The 23,241-nt window shown below is 39.3% G+C and overlaps 1 protein-coding gene across 1 annotated transcript in view; it reads left to right on the top strand.

Annotated features, from left to right (window-relative positions):
* Window positions 1-23,241, top strand: part of RAPGEF4 (Rap guanine nucleotide exchange factor 4) — a 69,398-nt gene that overhangs the window by 35,045 nt on the left and 11,112 nt on the right. The window contains exons 11-18 of the mRNA XM_070956899.1: window positions 1,417-1,567; window positions 2,251-2,339; window positions 3,597-3,627; window positions 4,040-4,118; window positions 9,221-9,367; window positions 13,173-13,270; window positions 19,521-19,646; window positions 20,424-20,602. Coding sequence (XP_070813000.1) covers window positions 1,417-1,567; window positions 2,251-2,339; window positions 3,597-3,627; window positions 4,040-4,118; window positions 9,221-9,367; window positions 13,173-13,270; window positions 19,521-19,646; window positions 20,424-20,602 — 900 coding nt within the window. The remainder of the gene's footprint in view (window positions 1-1,416; window positions 1,568-2,250; window positions 2,340-3,596; window positions 3,628-4,039; window positions 4,119-9,220; window positions 9,368-13,172; window positions 13,271-19,520; window positions 19,647-20,423; window positions 20,603-23,241) is intronic.

Raw genomic sequence — 23,241 nt, 5'->3', positions numbered from 1 at the left:
GGTTTTCTGCAAGGAAGAGAGCTACACAGCACAAAATGGTTTATATTATGTTAATTCAAAAGAATACTGCTTGCCTGCCTTAGAGAGATTTATTTCCCTGAGAGGAAGCAACACAAAATCCAGCAGTATTTAAAGTCCCACTCTACTATCACCAGATCAGGCTTTTGGCTGCTTCATTCCACATAATATCTAAGAACAGTTCTGGTTTGCCTTACCCACAAAAACATAAGTGCCATCACATGCTGCTGTCTTTCATGCGATGGCAGGAAGCAAATCACAAAAGTTTGGTACGTTGAGACAAACTACATCCATCCCTCACAAACAAAATCCCTTTATTGTTGTGAAAATGCAGAGTGGAAATACAGAGTGAAACACCAAATAAACTCTGCCAGCAATACGTTCTGTCTATAATATACTTAAAAAAATAGATAAATTGAAGTTGTAGGATGCAAAAGAAAAAAAAAGTAAGCACAATTTAAATAAAGCATTGGTTCAACTTAGGAAGAGACAGAGAGAAAGAGAGAGAGAGGGAGAAAGAGGATGAAAGAGAAATGCTAAAACAAACAGAATAACTCTTAAAAGAAGTGGGATTGGAGTGATTTGTTGTGATAAAAACATATGGAATTGAGTGGATGGATTGGAAATGAATCAATGAACTTAATCTTAGTAGTGCGGTACTTCCTTCGCTAAACTGGCTAATAGATCTAAGCAGGTACCCTGGCCCATTACAGTGACATTTGTGATAGAAAAAAAAAGAATCTTCCATGGGATTGATCTGCTGGATCAACAGAGGCTAGCTGTTTTCTTTGCTGATTCAGAAACTTTATGTTGGGTTCAAATAGTGCAAATCACAAGCACTACTACTGTTAGTATGGGACTTTAGAAATGTGTGGTACAGTTATACAGAGCAAAAGAAATAGTGTAGTATCTTAGCCTGCTTTTCTTGTTACGTCTACATCCATCTTTGCCTTGCGATAAAAGCACAGCTATTATCCCCATCCCCTGACATTTCACTTTCTGAGAATTTGACCAAGGTCAAATTCCAGACTTAGTGTATGAATCCAAACTTAGTGTATGGGAAAGCTCCATTTTTTTTACAGTGCAAAGAAAAATCCACTATGTTCACATTTAACACAAACTATCCTGTTTTATTGGGAAATTCTTTGGGTTCACTTGTGCTTTCTTTTCCTGCTACTCATGTCAAGTGATCAAGTGTCATGATCATCTTTTAAACTGGAAACTCGTGAAATACAATTTTGAACTTGAAAGCCTTGTTGGACTGGCCACTGTATTGCCTCATGGCCAAGAAAGTCAATTTCCGGAAAGTCCACAGTTATGAGGAAGTGATAGGGAATTCAGAGGAAGTGATAGTGATGGGGAATGGCAAAATGACTGTTTGCCTTGACATCCTGGCACTTACCATGGCCAGCCTTCTCAAGGCACAGAGCAAGAAAAACTGGATTATGCGCTGAATAATAAAAGGCGAGTTGTTCGTTTAGTTCTACTGTGGGCTGCTTTTTACGGTGATGTTTTGCCAGAAGAGGAAGCAGCCGTGGCGTTTCTGGAGGTAAGGCCCATTATTACAACAACTGTTGTCTCTTTGCAGTGAGAGTATTCATTGTAACATGGGCAAAGCCTGTTTTCAGTCTTCCAAGGATGTTACGAAAAGACCCATGGAGATATTTCAGACTTTCATGAAAAAATGTCTTTATGGGTGTCTCCTCCACATAATTTTAGGGATGGTCCATTTAGTTAAGCTTTGTAATAATAATGGAATTCACTTTTTATAATACCTGAGGTGGCCATCTCGCTGTGCTACTTGGCATGGCTAATCTCAATGTTCCTTTTGAGCACCAAATGAGGAAAACTTTGAAAAGCTATTTTATTGTTGCTGGTGATAGATTGTTTTTCTTTTGTTTAATAATTAAAACCGAATTGAAACGCTGCATTTTTTTTAAAAGGAAAAACAACAGCTGAGATAGATAGCAAAAGATGAAAGGAACCTAAAATAAATAAATTAAAATACAACCAAAAACAGATCACAATTTTCAGTATGGTAATGAGAGAAATATATTACTCTTAGAATGAAGATCAAGGGTTTATCCACATCTAAATATTTGGAGTAAATTATTATAACTAATACTTATTTATTATGTACATAAAGTATCCTTATTTGAAATCAGCATACAGATTTTGTTAAATCAGCTGGACTTTTTATGCCATTTGAAGAGTGTGTTTATCATTTAACAGGAATTTTATGTATCTGTATCGGATGATGCAAGGGTAATTACAGTACTCAAAGAGCAACTCCCAGAGCTAGAGAAGACTATGAAACAAATGTAAGTATTCGATTGAGCTCATTGCTCCAAACTGATCTCTGCCAATGCCTAGCATTAGATCTAAAGCATTATCATCGTTAGACCAGTCTTCAGCAAAAAATTCTGCTAGTATTTTTTTTTAAATAAAAATGCACATGCCACAGTTGAAGCTTTTGAGTTGTTTTCAAGAGCAGCTTCATGTAGAGTGCAGTGCAATAGTCTACTGTAACTGTGAGTTGATGAAAGCAGAGTTCCTGCTGTTGGGGGCACAAAAAATGGATGCATCAGCTGAAGCTGTGCAAAAGGCACTCCAGTCATGGACCTTAACTGTTTGAGGCATTTGCTTCTTCAGGTGAGCGTGACCCTATTGAAACTCAGTGTTGGAATCAGAATCAAGCAAAAGAGCAACTTCATTGTGCAAGGATCTAACCTGAGCTTGTTTTGACTCATCCAATTCCTCATAAACTCTAGGCATTGGGTCAGCCCATTCTCCAAAGCAGCTGAAGGCAGAACAAGAAGCAATGGATGGAAACTAATTGAGTACCCTAGAACTAAGGAGAAATTTCCTGACAGTGAGAACAATAAACCACTGGATGGCTTTCTTCCAGAAGTTGTGGGCGCTCCATCACTGGAGGCTTTTAAGAAGAGATTGTACAGCCATTTGCCCAGAATGATATAGGGTCTCCTGCCTGTATAAGGGGGACCTCCATCCCTTCCAATTCTGTTATTCTATTCAACAGGCCCAACAAGGATGGTCATGTAAACTATCATCAGCATAGCAAAGCATGGTCCCAATGGTTTTCGGTACCGTAAATGTTGAGTGATATACATTTTGTTTCAAAAAGCCTCTGGTTCATGATCTTTGATTGCCTGAAAGCCAATTTCCTGGATATTCACTGTTACAAGCAATGCAACAGCATATATCGTGTACTTTTGTTTTTAGTGGACATTGTATTTATATGAGGAATAGGATTAATTTGCCATATTTGTTAACATATTGCTTTAAATATGGAAACTACTCAATGTATTCATGAATGAACAAGCTGGGTTGGAATAATAAAACCAAGTCATGTCTAACAAATATGGTTACTAGAGTAGGATTAATTTACAGAATCAAAATCTCAATTCTGTATTGTTTAAGAGTCTAAAAGTATTTATGGCAAAATCTCTAAAATATAAATTTATTTTAAAAACTCTTCAAATGCATTTGTATTTTTGTTAATTAGTTTAGCATACAGTACGTAACAAAAAAAATATTGTTTCATTTGCATTTGATAGATCAGAAGAAGCTAAAGGACCTCAGAAAAAGGTAAATATTTTGGATACATATGCCACAAAAATAAGTTATTTACAAATATTCTATGTTACATACTACCATGTTTCCATGGTACTTACTACCATATTTCCATTATTAATTCTCGTCCATGTATCCATATCATATAAGTTTCAGGTAAGACATTTGCCTGCAGTCAAAAAATGGCTTTCTATTCAGATGTTAAGATGCTATATGTTACAAATTTACAAAAGAGAGTACTTGCAGATTTAGGTCTCCAAAGTCGTAATATCAGATGGGTACTATAAAATATTTTCAAAATACATAATTAACTTTGGAGTTTTTTTTTCTCTTCTAAATTCAACTGCCTTTAATAATAGATCATAAATTAGAGGATTTGTTTTTCTCTTGTATCTGTGATGATGAAGTTTTCTTTTTCCTCCCACAGCACAAAGTCCTTTTGCAGCACTTTAACATGAGTGATGAAAGAACACAAAAACGCCAGCCCATCAGGGGAAGTGATGAAAGTAAGTCAGTGCACTGGACCACCCGAGTTTCACTGCCAAAAGAAAATAAAGCTCCATTGGTCCACACACTGAAATAATTACCATATTTTTCCGTCTGTAAGATGCCCCCATGTATAGGATGCTCCCCACTTTTCTTACCCAAAATTCAGAAATCAGTACTTTAAACATTAAATAGAAGACATTTATTTTGCAGAGTAAGACATTCGCTTGCTGGTATCGGTATTTATTTTTTTGTTTTCTGACATTTTTATGGGCTCAGAACGCTCTGACATTACCGCTCCCTGTCGCATCTAGGCACTGGCTACACACTCTCCGCAGCATCAGCTGACGTCAGTTACATAAGGGTCATGATTGGAGGAGACCTGTTAGCTTGTCTCTGCAGTCAGAAGTTTCACTAGTGAGGCTAGTTTGCAGAGATAAGGTATCGGCAGTTTCACAACAGCTGTTCTCCTCTCGCCCCCCCCACCCCCGTGCATAAGACGGCTCTCCATTTGTAGGTAAATATTTTAAAGAGAAAGTATCATCTTATACACAGAAAAATATGGTACGTCACAAGTTCAGTAACTTCTCAGCCTGGTTGTAATGTGAAGGTAAGTCCTTGACTTACGACCACAATTGGGACCAGAATTTCCATTGCTAATCAAGGTGGTTGTTAAGTGAGTCTCACCTGATTTTACATCCCTTTTTTTTTTTGCTGGTTGTTAAGTGAATCAGTGCAGTTGTTAAGGGAAACATGCCGTTGTTCGGTGAATTTGGCTTCCCCCCATTGACGTTGCTTGTCACAAACCAGCTGGGTAGATTGCAAATGGCCCCACAGCAACTGTTGCAAATACATGCTGACTGTTGCCCAACTTCCAGATTTGGATCATGTGACTGTTGGAATTCTGCGACTGTTTTAAGTGCGAGAACCGGTTGTAAGTCACTTTTTTCAGTGCTGTTGTAACTTTGAACAGTCTCTAAATTAATGGTTGTAAGTCGAGGACTAGCTATAATACTAAAATGGAAACATCTTGATAAACTATCATCTGTTAAGAGATGGCCTCCGAAGAACAGAGACTTTTTTTTTTATTAAGATGCATTATGAGACTGCCAATGTCAGTCAAGGTGGATGTATATCCAAAATCTTTAACTCTCTAAAGATTTTCAACACTTAATTTGCTCCTCTTGGTGGTTTGCCAACATATATTATAAACCCATTTCAGGCACATTTAGGGAGGGAGATCACGTGGGAAAAAATATAGTTTTCAGGTCATCAAAGGAGAGAGATTACAAGAATGTTAAAAGTAGTAATCTTATTTGTCCATAACACAGCCAAAAAATATAGCTAAACTAGGTTGGGAGAAGTACCGTATTTTTCGGAGTATAAGACGTACTTTTTTCCCTCCTAAAAGAGGCTGAAAATTTGGGTGCACCTTATACTCTGAATGTAGCTTTTTCGAAGCTTTTTTCCAGCCCTAATGAGACACTAGCAATGCTAATGAGTGAATTGATCTTCATGCTAAGCTCTTTTTCAATAAAGTGATTTTCCATGCTTTGCCTGCTTCCTCCGACTCTCAGCTGTGAAGTTTTTTTCAGCCCTAACGAGGTGCTAGCGAGTGAAGTGATCTCCGTGGTTTGCCTGCTTTTCTCATTGCTTCTCTCTCCAAAGATTGGTTGTGCCTTAGAAGCTGCTTTTTATCCCCAAGCAGGGGATAAAAACCAGCAAACTAATGTGCTGAAGCTGACCAGACTAAGGATGATAGCCAGATGAATACCTGGTAGGCAGATTTTTTTTTCCTATTTTCCTGTCCAAAAACTAAGCTGCGTCTTATACTCCGGTACCAGTAAGGCTCCACCATGCTACCTTAAAGGCAGCCACCCTCTGTCCCCCCCAAAAAACAGCTCCTATAGTACAAATAACGTCCCCAGAGTAGGAGCACGCTCGCAGGGCAAGGTCCAGAGTTCCAAGTCCAGTCCACAAGGCAGAGTCCAGGCACAAGACAAATGCAGTTTTCCGGTTGAAAAAAAGATCCAAGGCAAGAAACAGTTCCAAAGGCACAGAGAAGCGAAGGCCAAAAGCAGACCACAAGAAAAGGGCTAAGGGCAAGGCAAGACAAAAAGCAAAGAGCAGTCTTCCAAGCGAGGCAAGGCAAACTGCAACAGGCATGAATCAAAGCCAGGGGAGCATAAGCCAAAGCAAACAATTGTTCTTGGCAAAGACTAACTCCCCATGGCTTCCTCTTAAGTTAGTCCACTCCAGGTTTTCCTTGTGAGGAGGGGTGAGGCGATTTCTCATGTAGCCTTGCAGCCCTTCTCTGGGTTTGCCTACACTCTGCTCTCCGTGCCCTTAGATCAAGTGGGGGAGGCAGCTGTTCCTCATCAGAGGGGATCTGCTTCCTTTCAGCACCATTGCCTGTCAGCAACCAATCCTCTCCTGTGTTTGTGAGGGTAGGTAGCTCTCTGTCCGGTCCACCACCTCCCCCAATGCCTGAGGGGCTTGGGCAGAGGTGGGTTTCAGCAGGTTCTGACCAGTTCTGGAGAACCGGTAGTGGAAATTTTGAGTAGTTTGGAGAAACGGTAAATACCACCTTTGACTGGCCCCACCACCATCTATTCTCTGCCTCTTGAGTCCCAGCTGATTGGGAGGAAATGGGGATTTGCAGTAACCTTCCCCTAGAGTGGGGAGGGAATGGAGATTTTACAGTATCCTTCCCCTAGAGTGGGGTGAAAATGGAGATTTTACAGTATCCTTCCCCTGCCACGCCCACCAAGCCATGCCATGCCACGCCCACCAAGGTACACCCACAGAACCGGTAGAAAAAATCTTGAAACCCACCACTGGGCTCAGGACAGCATCGTCCTCAACCTCTGGCCTCTCCAAAGATGCCAAGCGAGATGTGCCATCCCCATCAGACGATCCCCGTTCCAACTTTTCCTCTTCCGAACCAGGCTCCAATGGGGCCATGACACCCATTAACAGTAATGGAAACATGTCAACAGTATCTTGGAAGGCACTTAAAAACAATAGTGGGAAGATAGCTGTTGACATGTAGATGGGATATGAGTAGATAGACTTAAACTGAGAATTGAGACCTAAACATTTCATGTCCCAGTTCTCAGTGATGTCAATCCCTATTAACAGTCCAGAAATGTAAGCTCGTATTGTTTTAAGTTTCAAAGTTGGTATCTTCATTTCTTATCCACTTTCTTAAGAACCCAGGACCATTAAGGCAGGCCTACAGTAGAAGCCATAATGATGTCACAAGGCACATGCTAATGACTTGAATTAAGCCAATCGTGTAATTTATGTCATTTGCATGGTGATATCATGACTCAGTTAATAATTACCCACCTTTCCTGTGGACACTCTTCTATGCACACAAAGACAGAAACAAATTAATCATGTTAAGAGAGAAGAGGAAATAATGAATAAGCCTGAGGAGAGCATTTTGGTCTACTATCCATCATTCTAAAGAACTGTCACTGCTAGGTTGGATATAATACCTAAAGATTTTATAACTAAAATATTAATTCTAATTTAAATAGTAGACCTAGATTTAGAATTAGTCATAGAACTAATGAGTAATTTCCTAACAGTTAGAATAATTGGGTGAGATCATCCGTGGCTTCGGGGTGGAGTTCCATCAATACGCTGATGACACCCAGCTGTATATCTCCACCCCAGGCCACCCCAATGATGCCCTTGAAGTGTTGTCCCAGTGCCTGGAGGCCGTGCGGGCCTGGATGGGGAGAAACAGGCTCCAGCTCAACCCCTCCAAGACCGAGTGGCTGTGGCTTCCGGCGTCCCGATATAGCCAGCTGACGCCATCGCTGACTATTGGGGGTGAATCACTCGCCCCCACGGAGAGGGCTCGCAACTTGGGCGTCCTCCTGGACGCACGGCTGTCCTTGGAAGATCATTTGACGGCCGTGGCCAGGGGGGCTTTTTATCAGGTTCGCCTGATACGCCAGTTGCGTCCCTTTCTAGATCGGGACTCCCTACGCACAGTCACTCAGGCCCTCGTCACCTCCCGCCTGGACTACTGCAACGCTCTCTACATGGGGCTCCCCCTGGGGTGCACCCGGAGGCTCCAGCTGGTCCAGAACGCGGCCGCGCGGGGGATCATGGGGGCGACGAGGCGCTCCCACGTGACACCTCTCCTGCGCGAGCTGCACTGGCTCCCGGTGGTCTTCCGGGTGCGCTTCAAGGTGTTGGTGACCACCTTTAAAGCGCTCCATGGCTTAGGGCCGGGGTACTTACGAGACCGCCTTCTGCCACCAATAGCCTCCCACCGGCCAGTACGCTCACACAGAGTGGGCCTCCTCAGGGTGCCGTCCGCCAGGCAATGTCGGCTGGCGACCCCCAGGGGGAGAGCCTTCTCTGTGGTGGCGCCTACCCTCTGGAACACCCTCCCCCCAGAATTACGCATAATAACAGACCTCCGGATTTTTCGTCGGGCCCTAAAAACCTATTTATTCCAACAAGCTGGGCTGGCTTGACCAAATTTTTTAATTTTTAAATTGATTTTAAATTGGAAATGGTTTTAATTCGGCCAAAACATTTAATTATTTTAAATAGTTTTTTAGATTCACCATGTTTGTATATATGTCTTGTTTTTACCTTGGCTGTGCACCGCCCTGAGTCCTATTTTGGAGAAGGGCGGTATAAAAATTTAATTAAATAAATAAATAAATAAATAAATAATTAATTGGTGGAATGACTTGCCTCCAGAAGTTGTGGGTGCTCCAATGCTGGAGGTTGTTAAGAAAAGTTTGGACAACCACTTGTCTGAAATGGTGTAGAGTTTCCTGCCCAAGCATGAAGTTGGATTAGAAGACCTTCAAGGTCCCTTCCAACTCTGTTATTCTTAATGAGAGAGCCATTATAAAATGAAACTGCAGTATAACAGTATCTTGTTCCACAGAATTATTTTATTTTTATTTTATTTTATTCATTATTTTAAACTGCTTTTAAATTTTGTATGTTCTGTTTTTTACTTTGGCTATTCACCGCCCTGAGTCCTATTTGGAGAAGGGCGGTATAGAAATAGGAACAAATAAATAAATAAAGAATGAGGCAGGTTTTTAGGGGCTCTTTCATAATGTGTTATTTTTGTCTCAAGTTTTATTCAAGGTATACTGTGTGGATCACACATACACCACCATCCGCATTCCAGTTTTGTCATCTGTTAAAGAAGTCCTCTCTGCAATAGCCGACAAACTGGGCTCTGGAGACGGCTTGATATTGGTCAAGATGAGTTCAGCAGGAGGTAAAGCATCTGGATAACTTGCCTGAATATATCCTGAGGTGGCAAATCATGGTGGAATGAATATACTGATTTCCCCAATATTTGTCAAATTGAAAATAACAGGAATTGCTGCTCATTATCTCTGAAGGCACCAGGGAAAGGCTGACCTTAAAAGTTGATCTATTAGTAAACGTGTGACCAAGTATATATTCGTTCTTTTTAAGGCCTCTACGGTATCTGCTGCATTGCTCTTGTCAAAATAGGTATAGAAAATAGGAAAGAAACTTTAGCAACCTTAAATGATATCTGTTAAATAAAAGATAAAGACTTCGCTGAGGAGCTAACTCCTTGAGGCAATATGGACAGGCAGATTTCTTAGCGTTAAAGAAAAGGCTGACCGTTTTATTGTCACCGTGATGATTTTCCAGCTATCCAATTTGCCTGCAACCACAGGATTTCCAATGTCTCCCATTCACATTTTAACCAAGTCTGACCCTCCTTAGCTTTTTGTGTTCTTTAGAGTCAAATAGCAGGTGATGCCAATTGCTATCAATTATATATTATGTTACTTCACTTCTGTTACGTTAGTATTCTGTTTCCCTATTAAAATTCCACACTCAAAACATATCCATAGTGTTATAATCCATTCTTTAAAATGTGAATCTGTTAAAAGCTGTACATTTAGGACACAATTAAGTTTCTTGTTATAATTTGAGCTCTTCTCCACATTTGAAGGGATGGCCCTTGTATCTGTGATTTTCTGTTCCTTGATCTGTGAATTTAAATTTACAAAATACACATCAGATCTTGTTATCTGTGATAAAAGATTTTATATCAATTCAACTTGGGAAGAGATTTTTGTGTGTGTGTGTGTGTGTGTGTGTGTGTGTGTGTGTGTGTGTGTATTCTACACATGTTCAACATATTAACAGAATGTGATGCATTTTTTTCTTTTTGTTTTATGCCTTCAAATCAGTGTTGACTCTTGGCAACTGCCTGGGCTAGGCCCTATAGTTTTCTTGGTAAGATTTTCAGAAGTAGTTTGCTTCTGCCTTCTAGGGTTGATAGTGAGGGACTGTCCCAAAATCAGCTAGCTGACTTTATGACTACAGTAATACTAGAACTCCCTGTCACCTGGTTTGTAGCCTGGTGCCTTAACCGCTGCACCAAACTGGCTCTTTGGTGCAAGCATAAAGTATGCTGTTTCAGGGACTTGTTATTCACATTTTTTTTTTTTTGCTAGAATAGATCTCCTATATATAACAAGCACCACTGGTATGTCTATAAAATAATATCAACATTATCAGACAGAAAACAGGGGTGCACATTTAACAAATAAATAAGTAGTGAGAAGTATTTCCAATTTCGTTATGTAACCTGGAAAGTTCTATCTTATTTAAAGATAGAATCTTATTTAAAACTATTGTCAGGGACAAATTCATTTGAAAATATATTGATTCCAGAGGCATGGTTTTTTTGTCATTTCATTCACAAAAGTTGAGGACAGGTCATCCTCAACATACGACCACAATTGAGCCCAAAATTTAAGTTTTTAAACGAAACATTTGTTAAGTGAGTTTGGCCCCATTTTACGATCTTTCTGGTCACAGTTGTTAAGTGAATCTCTGCAGTTGATAAGTTAATAACCTGGTTTTTAAATGATTCTGGCTTCCCCATTGATTTTGCTGGTCAGAAGGTCATAAAAGCTGATCACATGATCTTAGGACACAGCAACGGTCATAAATATGAACCAGTTGCCTAGCATCTGAATTTTGATCACATGATCATGGGGATGCTGCAAAGTTCGTTACTGTGAAAAATGGCCACAAGTCACTTTTTTTCAGTGCCGTTGTAACTTTGAATGGTCACTGAATGAACAGTTGTAAGTCAAGGACTATCTGTACTTGCTCAGGGTAACAGGACACAGGGCAGCCAAAATCTGAAATGGCAGCCACAACCATGCAATTGAAGGCCTGGCATTTTTGTGTTCATTGTGACATATACAGTATAGAAAAGGAGTGGGACTTAAAGTGCATGATTATGGCTGCCATGTTGATTTTTTTTGAGCATCCCTGCTCAAAATTGCTGATATATTACATTGTGACTTGAGAACTTTACAACTTTCTACAGGCAGGGGTGTCAAACTCAAGGCCCGGGGGCCAGCTCCGGCTCATGGGTTGCCCTGTGGGGCCACCCTGGAAACAGCAAAGGACCAGCCCCCAGTGCCTCTGCCAGCAAAAATGGAGCTCGGAAGGGCCGCAGGTGGCCCTCCCGAACTCCATTTTTGCTGGCAGAAGGTTGCAGGAGGTAGTCGCAGCTAAAAATGGAGGTTGCGAGTCATGGGCGGCACTCCCGAGCTCTGTTTTCACTGGCCATCACAGTGAAAACAGAGCTCAGGAGCCTGTTTTTGCTGGCAGAGCGCTTGGGCCTCCATAGGTGCCCCCGACACTGGTCATGTCCACCTTGGCCCCCCAAAGTCAAACAGAACCCTGATGCGGCCCTCAATGAAATTGAATTTGATATCCCTGTTCTAGGATAACCTAATCAACCTTCTTTTATACAGTACATAGTGGCAGGGTGGATTTGATTTAAATCAAGTCGATTTAAATCACAATTTAAATCACGATTTAAATCACGATAAATCACTGGTAAAAAGGTTTGATTTAAATCAACTCAATTTAAACCATAATTTTTAAAGAGCAACTGTCATCTCTGTCCTGCAGAGGCTCCTCCTCTGACCTGCTGTTGACTCACCGACAGTCCCATTCACTGATGCGGTACTGACACAACAAGGTGAGGGACATGGCAGGCAGCAGGTGAGTGGATGCCGCTAACAGAGACTGCCATGGTGGATCTAAAATAAGAGGTGATCTTTAAATGTAAGGATTCATTCTTGCTGGTAGTTAGAATCTTTAATATTATTATTTGCAAACAAAATGAAGGCTTCCTATTTAGTTTGCAGAGCTTGGACTCATTGAATGAGTTTACCAAAAATGTAAATATTGCAGAATATACAATCTCATGCTACATAACTAAGCTCTAGTTCACGCTGAATAAACTAAATTATTAATGTATCTTAAATAAAATCTATAGATAGATTTTTACTCCAAAAGTATTTTATTAAAATATATTTGATAAAATAAAAAAAATCCAATTTAAATTTTAAAAAATCCAATTTAAATTTTTAAAAATGTGATTTTTAATTTTTTTTTAAATCGTCAATTTTTATCCACCCTGCATATTACATCTTTAACAAATATTAAACACTAGGTTTCCTGCATTATAAATTGTAACATTTTAGATGTTATTTTTATCTTCGGGGATAAAACGTGAAAAGGCTTTGAAGGTGCTTCAGATGTTTTACGGAAGCATATGGGAGCTTGCCTAGACCTTAATTAAAAATAAAAACTTGAAATGCAGGATATCTGTGGATTAACATTCCTCCAGGATAATGGTAGACTTCACCAAGCAATTCTGGGTCGTCCTTGAAGAAGTTGTAGACTGCAATGAGCATATAGAAACAAAACTGGAACGACTTATCTACTTTTCCCAAGCAAAGAATTTTGCTTAATTTGGTGTCATGAATAAAAACAACAGACTTGGAACCTGAATGGGAACCAGCTCTGCATCCGCGATTCTGAATGTACCAAACTTGCTAAGCGTATAATAGTTTGTCATGTAAATTGGTACGTGTTCGGTCTGTTCATGATACTAGATTGCACACTTTTTTACACAAAGAGTTGATTTCAGTAGAGAGAAATCCATTCTGTAATGTTCTGATAACATACCTGCTAGTTTAATTTTCTTCTGCTTTTCATTTTTACAGAGAAGGCGGTTTTCAAACCTCATGATGTTTCAGTGTTTACGACACTCAGTGTTAATGGACGCCTCTTTGCTTGTCCTCGTGACCAGTTTGACTCCCTGGTATGTATCTTTGCTCAGTTCCAAACATTTCTCAAATGAGAGCCATTTTTTTCAAGTTACCTTTACACTAAATAAGATAAGCATCTCTGATTGTGCAAATTTTGCTGTAGCTTTGCAATAAAATATCATTTTGAGGCTTTGAAGAAACTGTAACTGTGCAAAAGGAGAGCAGATTTTAAAAAATTAAGTAGATTATAAATATTTACTGATTTCATAGTAGCTATCCAAACCTATTTTCTCTGAATACATGGGAATAGAATTGACTAGTTAGTGACTTACACTAAAGATTGACTTGATTTGATAAAGGTATAAAATATGATAGTGAGATATACTTTTACATTTATTATACAAAAATTATTATTATATGACCAATATTATATTGGTCATATAATAATTATTAAAAAATCATGTTAGTTATGACTTAGCAGTACCGTATAGACTGGATTCTAATAAACTATAGGAATACAATAAATAAATATTTTGAAATAGTGCCACAGGACTTATTATTAAAATTGACCACAATTGAAATATCTTTCTTAAATATTAAAAATGTTTACAAGAACTTTCCAGTAAAGTAATTCTACCATCTTCCACTGGGTTCCATTTTTGTAGATGTAGATTTTTTAAAATGTATTTTGTGGTTTTTATGGTTCATTAAAAATACTTCTCATTGCCAATCTATGTCAGCAGAAATGTTATGGCTGCAAGCTTTAATACTGATTCCTGTTTTACTTTTAATAAGTCACCTGATATATTGATGTCTTTCATAAGTAACTGTAAAATAGAAGTATTCCCACTACTTAAAAGACAATGAGTTTTTCAAATCCCAAATACTTTAAAATAAAAGCAAAAATGTAAATATTTGAACATTGCAAATACATTTAGATGTATTTCATTTCTGACCAGCTCCATATGATATAAAAGATGTTAATATTTCTAAGGAGAGTTTTGAGGTGTGTATCAGAGGTGGGTTTCAGCAGGTTCTGACTAGTTCTGGAGAACCGGTAGTGGAAATTTTGAGTAGTTCGGAGAACCGGTAAATACCACCTCTGACTGGCCCCACCCCCATCTATTCTCTGCCTCCCGAGTCCCAGCTGATTGGGAGGGAATGGGAATTTTGCACTAACCTTCCCCCAGGAGTGGGGAGAGAATGGGGATTTTGCAGTATCCTTCCCCTGCCACGCCCACCAAGCCATGCCACACCCACCAAGCCAGGCCCACAGAACCAGTAGTAAAAATTTTGGATTTCACCACTGGATATGACTATAGTTCAAGGAAAACCAAGCATGAGTGTATTCATAGAGGTTTTTCAGTCTAGAAGGAATAATTGGTATTAATGACTAGAGTTTTTATTTCCTATTATTACATCTGCCTACTTTGAGGCATAGTCATAGCCTTCCCACCTTAACTGGGCCATTTGCTTTGAGCAGTCATGCTGAAAGCAGGCACTGCAAAGATAGTAGAGATAATCCTTGTTTAGTGACCATAACTGGGACTGGCAAATCAGTTGTTAAACAAAGAGGCCACTAAGTGAAACTGCGGCTGTGCTTATGATCCTATTTCAACTGTCCTTTACAGACCTTTACAGACCTATAAAATGCAAGGATTGTTCATAAAGTTACTTTTTCATCCTCCATCATAACTGCGAACGATTGCTAAATGAGATAGTCACTAAACAAGGACTACCTGTATGAGAAGGCAGCTTTCAGCTCTATTGCCTCATCTTTGCCTCTAAGCAAGCAAAAACACCCTGCAGGGAAGATGCTGGGCTCATTCGAATATTCTATTGAAATGAAGTATTGAACAAAATAATTGCATATTATTCTGCCTACTCCTCTGGGCACCTGATAGCAATGAATGGTGCACAAAGGTTCCTTTGTACCCTACCTTTATGAGGGCTGTCTAACACTTTGCCCTTAGAAAATAGAGTAGTAACATTAGATGCAATACAGTATATGGTATATATTTCCCAGGACTGTCCACTGTTGGATTCAAAGGTAAGACAGTTCTTTGCAGTACCCAAGTGGCTTTAGTAGTACCTGTCTATGGCTCTTGAAGCCAAGAACATCTTTAGGCAGAATTGAACTGCAGGTTTGAATACAATTCTGGGAAGAGATATGGCTGGTTTAAGGAGTTGCTGATGGGTGCTGTGTCAGTTTCCTGCAGACACCAAAGTACCTTTTCCCCTTGGCACCTAAAGTGTGGTACATCCCCAATGTTTATAGTCTAAATAATTCAAGGTATCCCATTTAGTTTTGAACTAGAAATACAAACAAGAATATCTGAAAAGCTCAGGAGGATCTTCAGCCAACACAACACACGTGCAAACTTTATATCCAATAATACACTAAGGTAGAAGCTTGTCCACCCAAGGATAAAACACCCAGACACAAACTAAGCAACGTGGTATATGCAGTACAGTGCAGTGAGACATGTGCAGATCTGTACATTGGGGAAACAAAACAACCACTTCATAAACGCATGGCAACATAGGAGAACAAACCTGTCAGGACAACATTCAGCAGTCCATCTGCATTTAAAAGACAAAGGCCATTCTTTTGAAGACAGCAAAGTCCACATTTTGGACAGAGGGGACCACTAGTTTGAAATAGGGGTCAAAGAGGCCATCTGTGTCAAAATTGAACAGCTCTCTCTCAACAGAGGAGGAGGGATACAACATCATTTATCTCCAATCTACAACACAGTCGTTTCAGCAGTCCACTCATTTGCGCTACTCAGATGATCCTGAGGACACAGATAAACTTCCAAGTGGCCTTAATGACTCTCTAAAAGAATGAAAATGACCAGCTGTCTGCAAGGAATATAAATCCTTGCAGATTCCCCACCGTCCAATCAGAGCTGAAGAAGCTCAAAGAAAAACAAGAAAGTCCTCTTAAAAACTTGAATGAGAATCTCCATAGATACAAACAAGAAGTTTCCATCTTTTCTCTATGACACAGCTAGGAAAAGAGAGGAGAGAAGAAATGCAGTCTGGTCTGCGCTAGCGTTCAGTTGCATCCTTCCAAATATATTCTAAGATTGTTTCTACTGAGCGGCTGGATAGCAACAGCCCATTTTTCAATACTAGTTTAAAGTAACATAAAGAAGAGGAAGAAAACAAACGTGAATGGATTGTACTGCCCTCTGGTGAAATAAAAAGAATCTAGACATGTAGCTGCCTCTAGAATTGAGGAACTAAGTGGAACTATTGAAAGAAAAGTGAAAATGAGAAGAGTACAGAAACATTTTTACATTCAGTTTCAAAAGGAAAGTCATTCTGGAAGAAATATAATCCCAGAAAAGTAAAACTTCTTGTAAACCTCCATATTTTAAAATTACCGTAACTAAAATATCAGGAATAAATTACTCTTTAAGAGTTGTCTAATGTTATATTCATGGTAGTCACAGAAACATGAAGAACTCCAAAATACCAACTGTTCCATCTTCCTTCCTTTCCCCTCAGAAATCCCTTATAAGTACAGTGACCATACGTCTTTTGTTATAAAAGAAGGTCCTTTATTTCAGAAAGCTGTCCTTGTTTTTTATCCTTATGAAGCTTGTTCAGATTTCAGGTTGTCCTTTATTTTTCCAAGAAAATATGGTCACTGTACTTATATGTGAAGTACTGTCGTGTGACTATGTGCAATTCACAAGCCAAAAAGAATCAGAAATGCTGCTTCTCATCAGCTGTTGCTATTGTAAGCAAAAGCAATATTAAGCAATAGAAAAAAAAAAGGAAATCGAGCATCTATACAACATATTCCAAGAAAATGGATATCCATGTCACTTTATCAAAAAGTCCCTGACCACTCAACCCAATACAGCACAGCCAACATAAACCCTAAAAAGAAACTGCCTTACATCAAGAATATCTCAGAAATCACCAACTGACTACTGGAACCACATGAAATCAGCATAGCCCACAAGCCAACTAAAGGTCTATGGAGATTCTCAGTCAACCAGGTCATAGTGTGACACAGGTGCTTTTTCAAGAGGCAACTGGACTTTTTCTTTGAAGACGTTTTGTTGAAGACATTTTGAAGAAGCTTCTTGGATGAGAAGTGAAGAGTCTTCAAAGAAAAGCCAGAAAGTCCAGTTGCCTTTTGAAAAAGCACCTTTGGGATAGGCCTTTCTAAACATCCTAAGCAAACTAAGCAAAGATCCAGCAACCCCAAAAGAAAAAACAGGAGTCATCTACAATATACAATGTAATGACTGCAAAAACCACTATGTGGAACAAACAGACAGGAGAAATGGCAGAACGCATCCATGAACACCAATTGTCAGAAGACATAATGAAAACTCTTTAATTTCTCAACATGTAGACAGACTTAACCATAGTTTCAATTGGAAAAATGTGACAGTCTTAGACCAAGCCAAGTCCAAAAATTTCTAGAAATTCCAGGGAATTTCTAGAAGCCCGGCACTCTGACAAATCAGCCATCAATAGACACATAGACATTAACCACATCTATAGACTATGCAAAAGAGATTCACCCAGCCCAAAAAGGAACAAAAAGACCCAAGCACCTCTCCACCAGCAATCAGCATCCAGATCACCATTGAATAATTCCAAGGTTAACATCAGACCAACAATCAAGTAAACAATACCCCAATCAAGGAACTGCCGAAGAAGCCAACAGTAAACAGCCCACCAAAGAATCTCTAAGACTGCCCCTACCAACACTGTCAGGGAAAGCTACTAGAATATAAACTGACAGCAAATCACACTCCTTACTAGCACTGATAATGTTACATAGGTTGGGTAATGAAACGTCTGCAAGAAAACAAGCAAGCTCAGAAAGCACCAAGGACCTCTCAAGAGGAATATTTAGTATGTGTGTAGTCTTTCATAGACCAAAAAGGCTTTAGACCACAATGGCGAACATTTTGTGTGCATTTCCACTTTTCTAACATTTGTCAAGAAATTGCTTTTTCTTTCCTTTTTTTCCAATGGGTAAGATCATTTTGGAAATATTTTCAAGGGCAAGATGTTGATTCTTACATTTGGCTTAATTATAAAGGAGCTGAGAATCCATGTGATGTGCCTCCTTTTTTTCATTCTATAATCATCATTCTCCAGCAGTCCTTGGCTTCCTATGTTTCTGTTAAACCCCAAAGGAATCTTTTCAAATTAAGAATCAGAAGCATCCAGAAAGGTAGCGGAGCAATAGAAAAATAAAAGATGGGAAAAGGAGGGGGAAAAAGCACCACCTTCTGCTTTAAGAGATCAACAAAAGGAAATGTTTCAACAAGTGCTGAGAATGACATAGAAAAATGGAAGCCTTATTTGCAGAGGAGGAAGATCTGGGGGGAAATTAAAGACAGATTTTAGCACGTTTTTAATTTTTCATGCATTGAGCTTCGTAATCCTTGCAACAGCAGCCTGCAATATTTTTCCTCTATTAAAGAGAGAATTGAGGCTGAAGTGGCATTCCTCAATCAGTCTAATGGTTTAAAACTGAGTGGAAGATATTGATTTACATTCATTCCCATGAGCACTGGCAATGCTTTCTACAATGCTTCCATTAGGTAATTGTTTTAAATATAGTTTTAAACTTACGTAACAAATAGAAATTAGATTTCTTTTTTATTTATGTATGAAAATGTTGTGTACCTAAAAGTACGTATATGCTTTTGTTGTACTGTATACAGATATACATGCCCCTAAATCAGGGTGAAATTCAGTTACCTTTCCTTACCGGCTCGCAAATGTGAGTAGGCGCGCCTTCTCCACGCATGAGCAGAGACTATATATATATATATATATATAAGCATATATATATATACATATATATATATAAGTAGAGTGTTTGCTGGCTGCCAGAAAAAAAAGCCTAGAAACTAGTGGATTGTGATTTCACTGAACTAGGGCTGCATATCTTGGCTTACGTAGGAAGAACCTGGCTAAAGAGAAATACATATACATATACATATACATTCATGTGTGCGTGTGTGTGTATACATGTATGTGTGTACACACACACACACACACACACACACACGACATGAATCAGGTTTACCAGATTTGTTATGCAGCAAAATAAGTTGTGTATTTCTGTATTGTAGTATAGTCATATTTTTCTACCATCTTTGAAGAAATTATTTCCTCCGAAAAAAGTCTTGCATTTCAGTTCTTTGGTGTGGTGACTGATGGTCACATATTAAACTGGGAGTCTCAAAAGGAGCATGAATTCCGATGAACAGCAAAGTTCTCTAGTTCTTAGAATTACATTCTTACTTGTCCTAGGTACCACTACAGGAACAAGAAGGCCCATCGACGGGGACGATGGGAACTTTTGAACTCATGAGCTCTAAAGACCTAGCATACCAAATGACCATTTTTGAATGGGAACTTTTCAACTGTGTTCATGAGGTAAAAAGATTGAATGTCCATAAGCTTTTAAACTGTCTACATTTATATCAAAAAGTGGTAGGATAGATTGAAGAGCTGTACATTTTCTGCCCGTTATTAAGCTTGGTGGGGGGGGGAAGGAATCTATGGAGAAAACCCACAAGTGAAATATATACAAATCATTTATCTTGAAATTCAATTGACTTTGTGCCTTTTTAATCATAAAAATCGTGTATAGAGAAGAAGCAGATCTTATATTATGCTGGAAGTTTTTGGAATATAGGAATTCTACTTTATTTAACAATAGTCACTCATTTATGTTGTGTTATAGGAAGAAACAAGTGCTGCTTATTAAGTTATGAAATATTCATCTTGATTGAGAATGTGAGTGAGGGAATAAAGACAAAACTACAAGCAAACCTATATTTTAGAGCAGAAGCTTCACTTTGCAACTCACACAGTATGAAATAACTATAGTTTGTTTTAACCTCCATGTTAATGTAAACCAAAATGCAGTCCACACCTTAATTGGCCAATGCCTTTGAAGTCATGGCTTCAAATCATGGTTTGAATACAATTCTGCACTTTTGCTAATCAAGGTTTGTCCAGTTCAGTCATAATGGTAAACTCTATTTATTTCAAATCAAGAAGGAAGGAACCAAAACCTTCCAGAGGCAAGACAAACGAAAAATATTCAATTCAGCCATTTTCAGTCAAAACACAGCATTATGAAAGGTAACTATTGCTTTTTGTTTATTTTTAATGACTTCCATTTTTCCCTTCCCTTCTGTTTTCTAGCTGGAACTGATTTACCATACATTTGGGCGGCACAATTTTAAAAAGACAACTGCCAATCTGGATTTATTTTTACGAAGATTTAATGAAATCCAGTTTTGGGTCGTGACAGAGATTTGTTTTTGCTCCCAGCTCAGCAAACGTGTTCAACTCTTGAAGAAATTTATTAAAATAGCAGCTCAGTGAGTAGACTCCAACTCCAATAGATTGCAGTAGGCCTGGTAGCTCTCTTCCACTGATGACAGTAGAGCCTTCACCATAGAAAGGGCATCAAAACGCAATAAATTTGACAAGCATGGATTATTTTTCTTTCGTAGGAAGCTATTAAGCTAAATCTACTTGAGGGAAAATGTCTTCCTGTGTTTATGTTAACATATGAACTGCTTTGAGGTTAGGATGGATTTGCCCAGAACATTAATTATTACACAAATGTTTTACACAACTCAGTGCTTTAATTTTACATATCTAAGTATTCTAGAAAACTGTTCTCAACCTTATATCTTCTAGATCAGGGATGTCAAACTCACAGCCCACTGTCCAGATGCGTCACATGCTGGCCATGCCCACCCCCAGTTTAGCAAAGGGGGTGGGCATATGAATGAAACCAATATTTTCTTTTTGAATTCTGTTTTGTTAGTTGAAAGGGGAGTTAAAGAGCAAGAGGGAGTTTGGAGACTACAGAAAGTTAGATTATTTTAGCTTATGTTTGTTATGCTATACCCTGTTTTTGCTCTGGGAAGTCCGGGGTGGGTGGGTGGGGGGAGGGGGGTTGCAGGGAGAGGGGGGATGGGGGTGGGTGGAGGAGGGAAGGGGGGGAAAGAGGGATGGGAAAATTGTTGTAATACTTGTTAAAACTTTTTAATAAAAAAAAAAGTTAGAAAAGTTGCAATACGTCATGTGACGACAATGTGACCCCGCAAATTTGACACCCCTGTTCTAAATGAATTGGGCTACAAATCTCATTATCCACAGCTAACAATTCAAGGGACTTGGATTGATGATCTGTGGGAGAACACATCTGGAGATATTAGGATGAGGAAGGTTGCACTGGTACAGTGTTTCTCAACCTTTGCAACTTTAAGATGTGTGGCCAACTCCCAGAATTTGTCAGGTGGTATACATAGAAATAGGGACACAGTGGCTCAGTGGCTAAGACACTGAGCTTGTCGATCAGAAGGTTGGCAGTTCAGCGGTTTGAATCCCTAGCGCTGCGTAACGGAGTGAGCTCCCATTACTTGTCCCAGCTTCTGCCAACCTAGCAGTTCGAAAGCACGTAAAAAAAATGCAAGTAGAAAAATAGGGACCATTTTGGTGGGAAGGTAACAGCGCTCCGTGTGCCTTCGGCGTTTAGTCATGCTGGCCACATGACCACGGAGATGTCTTCGGACAGCACTGGCTCTTCGGCTTAGAAATGGAGATGAGCACCATCCCTAGAGCTGGAAACGACTAGCACACATGTGCGGGGGAACCTTTACCTTTTATACAGGGATGAAATTTACTTAACTTCCCTACCGGTTCGCCAATGTCTGTGTGCCGTCGTCTGCGCATGCGCAGAGGCTTAAAATGTCGCAAAAAAGCAATGTCATGACGTCCGCATGGGTGGGTGGAGCCTCCTGCAGCCGCTATTACCGGTTTGTCCAAGCCGGATAGAATCGGCTGGATTTCACCCCTGCTTTTATACATAGAAATGGAAGTCTGGGAGTTGAAGTCCACACATCTTAAAGTTGGAAAGATTGAGAAACACTGCACTAGTCATTAGCTTGGCCTTAATTAACTTAATAGTTTAGGATGGAATGTGTATAGCGGCACATGTCCTTTTAAATTTTAATTTAATAGTGGTTTAGGTAAATCACAAAAGGCAAGTTTATAAATTCTCATTTGGACATTAGTTTCATTGGTTCATGTGTTGCTAGTGATCATAACTGTGGCAGGCTGCCTCTCAATTCTGTTCAAATCTATACATAATGAATACATATCCAACATGCTAGAGGGTGTCTTTAGTCCTTCTGAGCACGGGGAGTAGTTAGCACAATAGAAACAAAATATATAATATTTTTTACTGTATACATCTTGATCTTCTCTATTATATCCAGTAGAGGGCAGTAGCGTATACCGAAAAGAAGAAAAACGAATTCCTTTTCTTAATAATTAGCGGAAAAAAGGAGAAAATGTTATACAACTGAACCGTTTGTACAACTTCCATCTGCCGATATATCCGTGGGTTTTTAATAAGAAAAAATAATAGAAAATACATTATTATTGAGACAATCAGCTATAGTTAGTCTATCCGTCTTGGTGTCTTGGAATTCAATTTTCTGTTTGCTTCTATGTTTTTTTTTAATATTTTTGCCTTGGCAAATTGAATAGCTCAAATGCTCTGCCCCCAGAAGTTCCTGCACTCACAAAAGCTTGCCTAGAGTTCTGGGTCAGCTCCTAGGTTCTTTCACAGGGTGGGATGAAGGGAAAGACAAAGCCAAAGTTGCTTGGCTGCTATTTCAGCCCCTTTCCTACCAAAATGTGGGGAGAAATAGCCGTAGGTTCTTCTTCACCTCCATTTCAGCTTCTCCAGTCTGAGATTGTTCTAGACAGGCAAGCCGATTTAGCTCAATCTAGGTGTCTAGATGTCCTGGTCGGACTGCTCCTTCGTAAATTGCACAGCTGTAAGATTGTCTTATTTCATGAAGAACGGTAATATATTCAAGACCCTCATCATTTGCTCATTAGGTTGACGAGGTACACTGGCAAACCCCTTCTCTTTTCTCATTTAGGTCTGCATTGTTCATATTCAAATCGTAAAGGTTATTTTTACTACGCAGATTAA

The sequence above is a fragment of the Pituophis catenifer genome, unplaced genomic scaffold (assembly GCF_029215685.1).
Source record: "Pituophis catenifer annectens isolate HBS135680 unplaced genomic scaffold, rPitCat1.0.hap2 SCAF_1, whole genome shotgun sequence".
NCBI classification, from domain to species: Eukaryota; Metazoa; Chordata; class Lepidosauria; order Squamata; family Colubridae; genus Pituophis; species Pituophis catenifer.
This window is presented reverse-complemented; position numbering and strand designations above follow the sequence as displayed.